This window comes from Camelina sativa, chromosome 5 (genome assembly GCF_000633955.1).
Source record: "Camelina sativa cultivar DH55 chromosome 5, Cs, whole genome shotgun sequence".
Taxonomy (NCBI): Eukaryota; Viridiplantae; Streptophyta; class Magnoliopsida; order Brassicales; family Brassicaceae; genus Camelina; species Camelina sativa.
The window spans coordinates 20,577,053-20,584,867 of NC_025689.1; the positions used below are offsets into that span (position 1 = coordinate 20,577,053).

Below are 7,815 nucleotides of genomic sequence, written 5' to 3' on the forward strand. Positions count from 1 at the left end.
TTGTTACCTAGTTACTAATTAGGGTAAAACACATCACTCTTACACTCAAGTCGTAATCACACTTTCATTAGAGGATAGTTAATGATTATGGATCCTTTCTTATTCTCATATAAACAAAGTCAAATTGTTATTCTGATCCAGAAAATCACAAAGGATCGTGAAACTAAGCCGCCAGAATAAATTGTTATTACTACTAGAATGATTAAGAATACATATAGTATTTTGTAGGTTTGAAGTAATGAAGTTTGTTTTAAAAGTTTCAAACAAAGTAAAATAAATAAATTAAAATGAGTGGTTTATTCAAAGTTAGCAAAAATGAGGAAAGATTGCGAAAGGTGATGATAAGGTTGCCATACAATACAACCCATACCTAACTCTCAACTATATCTCAACCCCCATTCTTTCATATTAAAACCGAAATTTTATAAATTTAGTTTTGGTAATTATAGAAAAAATTATAATTAAGCCATGCATTACTATTTTTCATTTGTCAACGAGCCATTACTAATCATCTTTTTTTTTATAAAAAAAAAAAAATATCAAACAACACGAAGAAACGGGTTTTTTTTTTTTTTTTTTCTAATCTGGCGGTTTCAGTTTTTGTTTACATAAACAAGCAGTGTAATTGGATTTTATTGATATTTTTAACTTAATTCCTATAAATAGGAAACTTTACACTGGAAAAAAAAATTCAAACACTTTTCATCAGTAGATTATTAAAACATAATGTAAACTACAGTTTAAAGATTTATAGGATCAAGACAGGGAGTAGTGATGATGTCTTGGTGAAATAAACGATTTTCTAAAGATGCATGTTTGTAACACGATGCTTCTTTGAATTATGTTCGTAAAAATAAAGTAGAATCATTTTGAGACATTAATTGAACTAAGACTATATAGTCTGTATGCGATGCGATGTGGTAAATGTTATTATTCTTGGCTTAACAATATGGCCATGAAAAATATTAAGAGATGGTCTCATGAGTATTGAACGTATGATATGAGGTAGGTAGACGAAGGAGGATTGGTAAAAAAGCTATAAAAATATTTACATGATCCTAACTTGATCTTTTTTTGTTACAACAGTAGTCTAGATCTTGGTCCAAAATACGTTCTAAGTAATGGGAAACTCGAAAATAGAAAGAAAAAAAAACATTTGAAACAAGTAACTCCAAATCAAGAGCAACAGGAAAGGTTGGTCGCCTAAACCACCCAATCCCTGCGTCAACGACTCAACTAAAATACAGTTCCTATTGGCTTTAAGCTAGTATTATATTGCACATTCCTAAGACAACAATAAATTATTTTTCTTTAAAAACGAGAATAGACCGACCAAATGTATGAAATAATAAATCTCATGCAATGTGCAATCCCTCTGCCATGGCCTCATGTGACGTATTTGAAGTTCATTTATCACGGAGACACGGACGGTAGAAATTTACTGTCATCTTCGTAGCTTACCTAATACAATCCCCATTTAAAAAATAGATTTCTTTCATTGCTCAACAAATTTATAACTATTCTATTATTATTCGGCATATATCCCTGTTTTGCTATTATTAAAATAGATTAGGATAGTACCCGCGCTACGCCGCGGGATTGTTTTTTGTTTTGTTTTGTTTTAATTTTAATTATTTATAAAATATTTTTTGTAGTAAAAAATCATTATTAATATAGTTTTTGACAATGTTCATTACTAATATTTTTGATTTTAGGTTTTTGTTATTATTTTTTTGTTGGTTTTTTTTAATGGTAATGAAATTGTAGACAAAAATCATTTTTTTTTTCTTGTATCACAATGCATTGGAACACCATTATAATTGTTAATTATTTTGATCTTTTAAATAATTTTGGCTGATGATATTAAATTTAATGATAACAACTTTGATAAAATTATTTGTCTGATTCTTAAACCACAAATGATGAAACAAAACCACAAATTGTATCATCAACATCATTTGTTGTTAGTTGTTGTGTCATCATTCTGAAAAAAAAACAATTACAAGATAAAATTAATCAATAAATAGAAAACATAATGAATCAGATAATCGGTTGATCAAAAAAAAAATGAATCAGATAATTAAAAATGCAGACTGTACATGTATCCTCCATGGTGGCGCCACTATGGCTACTGTCGAGAAAAACCTTACACAAGGAAATTAAGATTTGTTTATGTTCTCATGCTGCAAGCAGATGAAGGAGAAAACATGGTGAATAAGAAGAGGCTTTACCATATAAAGCTTACCATTATGAGACGAGTGTAAAACACTATCGCCAAAGCTAAAACAGCGTAAAACTAAAGCTAAGTTATCTACGGCCTAGGACAAGGACTACAAGCAACCGAGCATCACAATCTGGAGAAGCTAAAACCTACTATGGCACAGATTCTTGAGGGGTGTCAGATATGAACGTTATACCTAGCTAGCCCCCTACATTCTTGATCTAAAGAACATAGAAACAACACTAACAGCTGCAATGCAACAAGCTAAAGTTTTCCTAATGTTCATCATTTTATCCACTTGTCGATTTCTTTCGTAGTAGCTTTCACAAGCTTCTTGGTACTAACAACAAGTTCATCAATAAGAGAATCAACTTCACTCATGTCAACAAATCAACAAGTCCAAAATCATCATCTCAAATCCTAAATCACTAAAACTCAAAAAAAAAAAAAAAGAAGTAATTCTTTTTTAACTCACAAAGATGGCTTCCCAATGTTACAATAAGAACGAGAGTGATCATAAGCAGCTCCTCTTCCCACACTATCGCCAAAACCTACACCAATTCCACAACCAACTCCAAATCGTATACCAAATTGTAACCCAGGAACTCCTGGTCCGAATTTGACACATGTTTCCATCACATCAAATCTCTCTATCTCTAAAACAGCTTCGAGCAATTCGTAACTATATGCGATCAAAATTAGAAATAAATAACACAAAAACCCTTTCAATATCCAAACCCAAACCAACGAAATTGAAATGATACTATGGATTGAAACTCAAACCCTTTTAAGATTGGAATCTTTGGGGAACTCAAACCAACTACAGAACACCACCGTGTGACGAGATCGCAGGACGAAGACATCGAGATACAACTTAGTGAGTCACCAAATCTTGTGCTTAGCTGTATTAATTGTTTTAATTTAATTGGGTATTAATTTTAAATGATGTGTCAGTCTCTGCTTCAATACAAAAGTTGAGGTGTCATCAACTGGAGAGAAACATTTTATTGTTATTGTATTGATGTCTCCATCAAATAATAAGTACTAGAATCAGAGAGAGGTATCATCCGTTGCTTTGTTTGGATACAATGTAGTAAACCTTTTTTTTCGTTAACTATGTTATATGTAGTAAACTTTTACATAACAAAATATGAAATAAGCTCAATTAACATTTTTAAATATACTTTTTAATAGTCTTAAAGATGTATCCACAAAAGTAAAATATGATCTTAAACTAAAGTTAGTTAAAGAGAATATAATACTACAGACAATAAAGAATAATATCATATATTAAAAAGTTTCCAACTGAACTAAATGTATCTTACATAAAACACTAAGAATGGTACATTAATTTAATTATAATCTAATAAAACTATGCAATAGATGCTGTAAAAAAAACACACACAAAAAATCTATGCACTAGAATTTGGCAATTCAAAAGCTAGTTAGATTCAAGAAAATGGTCTAAACAAAGGATGGTCTTACATTCTTTAAAATGAGTTCAACTCAAGAAATTTTGATTCTTAGTTTTTTTCTTTTATATATATATATATATTTTTTATAATTGACTTCTTTATTTTCTTATGTTTGATAAACAAAAAATAACTTTATTCGAAAAGTTCAAATAAAACTTTTGTTGAATAAAAAAGAATAAAAATGAGAACCATAAGAGCGGAAAAAACAAGAGTGGAAGATGGAAAAAAAAAAGAGAAGAGAGGGTAGCTGAGGAACAACAACTACGGCGCCTCCTAACAAAAAGGGATCGAAACAAAAAAAAACAATGGAGAAGGTGTGGAGTGTGGCGGAGGCAGAGACCACGTGCACTCTCTTCTCTTCTTCTTCTTCTTCGTTTTCATCTTCCTCTCTTCATCTGCCATTATTAACTCTCTTGACCCCACCTTCCTTCTCCTCTTCTAACTCCAACCTACCCTCTCTCCCATTCTCTTCCCTCCTTCTCTTTAAACCCTTCTCTCTCTCTCTCTCTCTCTCTCTCTCTTTCTCTCTCATTCTCTCTCTCTCTCTCTCTCTCTCTCTCTTTTGGTTATTGTTTAGGTAAAGGCCCCAAAATTGTGGCGTTCTGTCTGAGATGGTCTTTTGACTCTTCTCTACCCATACAAAGGTTTGAAAGTTTTCTTCTTTTGCTTGATTTCGTTATCTGGGCGTTTTAAAGTTTTGATTTTTATTGTGATTTTGGACTTGTTTTTTTTTTTGTTTTGTTTTTTTTTTTTTTTTTTTTTTGNTTTTTCGTGATTTCAACTTCTTATTGGAGTTGGGTTTGTTGAGCTTCGACTTCAGTTGTGGGGTTTTAATCATTACTTAATCTCCTCTTAGATCTCTCAGATTTCTAAAGGGACTCATTATTGGATAATGATGCTCGCTTTCTTACTTGCAAGATCTTTTGCTTATGATTGTCTTTTGCTTTTCCTTTACTTTTTCATCATATGAATTACGCATTGCTGTCATATTCTTTATCCAGCTTGATTCCACCACCCTTGCATCTTCATTTGAACTCCGAATTATACTTGTTTTTATAGTTCTGTTGTTATGTTTATTCAAGTCAATTTTGGTAGATAGCATCTTTTTGTTACTTTGGAAGTACAATTCTGAGACAATATTGCTACCCATTTATTTCTGAAGTGATTTAGTATGTGTTTATGGCTGTTTTTTGCAGATATATCAGAAGCTTAAAAGACAGTAACAATGGCTGGCTCGGTTAACGGGTACCAGAGTGCTGTAGGACCTGGTATTAATTATGAGACGGTGTCTCAAGTCGATGAGTTCTGTAAAGCACTTGGAGGGAAAAGGCCGATCCATAGTATTTTGATCGCTAACAATGGGATGGCAGCTGTGAAGTTTATACGTAGTGTCAGAACATGGGCTTACGAAACATTTGGCACTGAAAAAGCCATATTATTGGTGGGGATGGCAACCCCTGAAGACATGCGGATCAACGCAGAGCATATCAGAATTGCTGATCAATTTGTGGAGGTTCCGGGAGGAACCAACAATAACAATTATGCTAACGTTCAGCTTATTGTAGAGGTAATATCAACTTTTGGGAACTACTAATATCTGAATTATCCTGTTGCACTGTATAGAACACATGAATTATCGATTTCGATTTCTCATGAGAAGCTCAACTCGAGCAAGAGAGTTGTGTGGTATTTTTTTTATTTTTTTTTCATTCATCTTTGTTCTAAAACCTGTGTGCAGATGGCTGAAGTAACACGCGTGGATGCAGTTTGGCCTGGTTGGGGTCATGCATCTGAGAACCCTGAATTACCTGATGCCCTAGATGCCAAGGGAATTATATTTCTTGGTCCCCCAGCAGCTTCAATGGGAGCGCTAGGAGATAAGATTGGTTCTTCGTTAATTGCACAAGCTGCTGATGTACCCACTCTGCCATGGAGTGGTTCCCATGTTAGTAAATTTACTCCTGTTAAGCTTAGCTTGTTTATCGGAGTTATGTTGCTATTTTCTAAAAACTGAATTCTTATGTTTTCAGGTTAAAATACCTCCTAATAGCAACTTGGTAACCATCCCCGAGGAGATCTATCGGCAAGCATGTGTCTACACAACTGAAGAAGCGATTGCTAGCTGTCAAGTTGTCGGTTACCCAGCGATGATCAAAGCTTCATGGGGTGGTGGCGGAAAAGGCATTAGGAAGGTCAGCTTGTGTAGATATGCATTTGGGCTGTCAGTCTCCTCTTTTCATTGTAAACTAAACCGATTCCTATATTAGTGTTCTTATTCTGGTTTGTTTTCTTAGGTTCATAATGCTGATGAAGTTAGGGCTCTGTTCAAGCAAGTTCAGGGTGAGGTCCCGGGGTCACCAATATTTATAATGAAGGTTGCGTCACAGGTATTTGCTACTTAACTATATCTCTTGAGCTAGGCATAGCTGAGTTCTTATATTGTTACTTTACTAGAGAATTTGACTCTGTAATGCGTTGCATTTCTTTACATGTCATTTTTCTAATCTTTTTTTGTATAGAGCCGGCATTTAGAGGTCCAGCTGCTCTGTGACAAGTATGGAAATGTTTCAGCTCTGCATAGCCGCGATTGTAGTGTCCAGAGAAGACATCAAAAGGTTTGTTAGTGGTTGATTCTGGATTTTTAATTTTCTGGTTATATAGAAGATCCTTCTGTCTAATTTATTCATAGTTATATACATCAATTTTTATTCTCCAATTGAGTAAGAGTCCCTTTTGGCAATGACAAAGTATTGCATGAGCTCTTACTTTACCGTTTGTATTATAGATCATCGAGGAGGGTCCAATTACTGTGGCTCCTCCAGAAACTGTCAAAAAACTTGAGCAGGCAGCTAGAAGGTTGGCTAAGAGTGTTAACTATGTTGGAGCTGCTACTGTTGAGTATCTCTACAGTATGGACACTGGGGAGTACTACTTCTTAGAGCTTAACCCTCGCTTACAGGTTGCTTACGCACTACAGTTTTTTGTGTTGGAATCTATTGATAGGTTCGGGCTTGAAAATTGAATAATTTCTTTGACTTGATGTTTGAGCTCAGGTTGAGCACCCTGTAACTGAGTGGATTGCTGAGATAAATCTTCCTGCTGCCCAAGTTGCTGTGGGGATGGGAATTCCTCTCTGGCAAATCCCTGGTATATAGTCTGCATCCTTATTTTCCAGAGGCAGAGGTTTCTCTTTTACTCCATTCACATGTGTAATGTATTGTCTATTTCGCTTTGATTTCTTAGAGATAAGACGGTTCTATGGTATAGAACATGGTGGAGGTTATGATTCTTGGAGAAAAACATCTGTCGTAGCCTCCCCTTTTGATTTTGATAAAGCTGAATCTATAAGGCCAAAAGGTCATTGTGTGGCTGTACGTGTGACAAGCGAGGATCCTGATGACGGGTTCAAACCAACCAGCGGTAGAGTACAGGTAATGGGATATCGCTGGAATTCAAAGTTGATCTTCATTCATTGAGTACTGTGTTAACACTTGACACTTGTATGGACTTGCAACAGGAATTGAGTTTTAAGAGCAAGCCAAATGTATGGGCGTACTTCTCTGTAAAGGTAGGTATATCTATAGATGCTTGGCTGTATAACATGTTTAGCTATGCTTTAAATTTCAACAACTACTTTTTACAGTCCGGTGGAGGCATCCACGAGTTCTCAGATTCTCAGTTTGGTGAGTTGAATGAAATATATGTATTTGGGCTGCTAGGTCAGTTCTTTTCTTGAGTTATACAAATTGAAACTTCCTTTAATCTTCTATCCAGGACATGTTTTCGCATTTGGGGAATCCAGAGCTCTGGCAATAGCGAATATGGTTCTTGGGCTAAAAGAAATTCAAATCCGTGGAGAAATTAGGACTAACGTTGACTACACCATCGACCTTTTACATGTACCTTTCCTTCTTCTTGCATACCAAGCTTACACTCTGTGTTTGCAATATCCTGACAAGATCATTTCAATTGTTAACCAGGCTGCTGATTACCGGGAAAACAAAATTCACACTGGTTGGTTGGACAGTAGGATTGCTATGCGGGTCAGAGCTGAAAGGCCTCCATGGTATCTCTCTGTTGTTGGCGGGGCTCTCTATGTAAGAACCTCTTTCTCAGAGA

The 7,815-nt window shown here is 34.9% G+C and overlaps 2 protein-coding genes across 3 annotated transcripts in view; one reads left to right on the top strand and one right to left on the bottom strand.

Annotated features, from left to right (window-relative positions):
* On the bottom strand, nucleotides 1,858–3,115 carry LOC104787285. 2 transcript variants are annotated; one of them, XM_010512824.2, is made up of 4 exons: nucleotides 3,005–3,115; nucleotides 2,697–2,903; nucleotides 2,100–2,145; nucleotides 1,864–1,984 (listed from the first exon to the last, which is right to left on the bottom strand). In XM_010512824.2, the coding sequence occupies exons 1-4, from the start codon at nucleotides 3,082–3,084 to the stop codon at nucleotides 1,955–1,957; spliced, it is 363 nt and encodes a 120-aa protein (XP_010511126.1). In that variant the 5' UTR covers nucleotides 3,085–3,115; the 3' UTR covers nucleotides 1,864–1,954. The 2 variants fall into 2 exon arrangements, 1 of the variants encoding a protein (XP_010511126.1); XR_767830.2 differs by having other exon boundaries at nucleotides 1,858–1,984; nucleotides 2,100–2,183; nucleotides 2,697–3,115.
* The window catches only part of LOC104789439 (acetyl-CoA carboxylase 1-like), a 12,711-nt gene continuing 8,870 nt past the window's right edge, over nucleotides 3,975–7,815 (top strand). Inside the window, exons 1-13 of the mRNA XM_019245340.1 lie at nucleotides 3,975–4,340; nucleotides 4,893–5,263; nucleotides 5,435–5,641; nucleotides 5,727–5,888; nucleotides 5,991–6,083; nucleotides 6,216–6,311; nucleotides 6,482–6,655; nucleotides 6,750–6,843; nucleotides 6,940–7,127; nucleotides 7,214–7,264; nucleotides 7,340–7,379; nucleotides 7,471–7,595; nucleotides 7,677–7,793. Coding sequence (XP_019100885.1) covers nucleotides 4,922–5,263; nucleotides 5,435–5,641; nucleotides 5,727–5,888; nucleotides 5,991–6,083; nucleotides 6,216–6,311; nucleotides 6,482–6,655; nucleotides 6,750–6,843; nucleotides 6,940–7,127; nucleotides 7,214–7,264; nucleotides 7,340–7,379; nucleotides 7,471–7,595; nucleotides 7,677–7,793 — 1,689 coding nt within the window. The 5' untranslated portion in view covers nucleotides 3,975–4,340; nucleotides 4,893–4,921. The remainder of the gene's footprint in view (nucleotides 4,341–4,892; nucleotides 5,264–5,434; nucleotides 5,642–5,726; nucleotides 5,889–5,990; nucleotides 6,084–6,215; nucleotides 6,312–6,481; nucleotides 6,656–6,749; nucleotides 6,844–6,939; nucleotides 7,128–7,213; nucleotides 7,265–7,339; nucleotides 7,380–7,470; nucleotides 7,596–7,676; nucleotides 7,794–7,815) is intronic.

Excerpts from the sequence above, each read along its gene's own strand:
- LOC104787285 (XM_010512824.2), bottom strand. The coding sequence starts at position 3,084 with ATGTCTTCGTCCTGCGATCTCGTCACACGGTGGTGTTCTGTAGTTGGT. Across the intron at positions 2,904-3,004 it reads AAGATTCCAATCTTAAAAGG|TTACGAATTGCTCGAAGCTG; the intron begins GTTTGAGTTTCA and ends GATCGCATATAG. Across the intron at positions 2,146-2,696 it reads AACATTGGGAAGCCATCTTT|GTTTTTCTCGACAGTAGCCA; the intron begins GTGAGTTAAAAA and ends TCCTTGTGTAAG.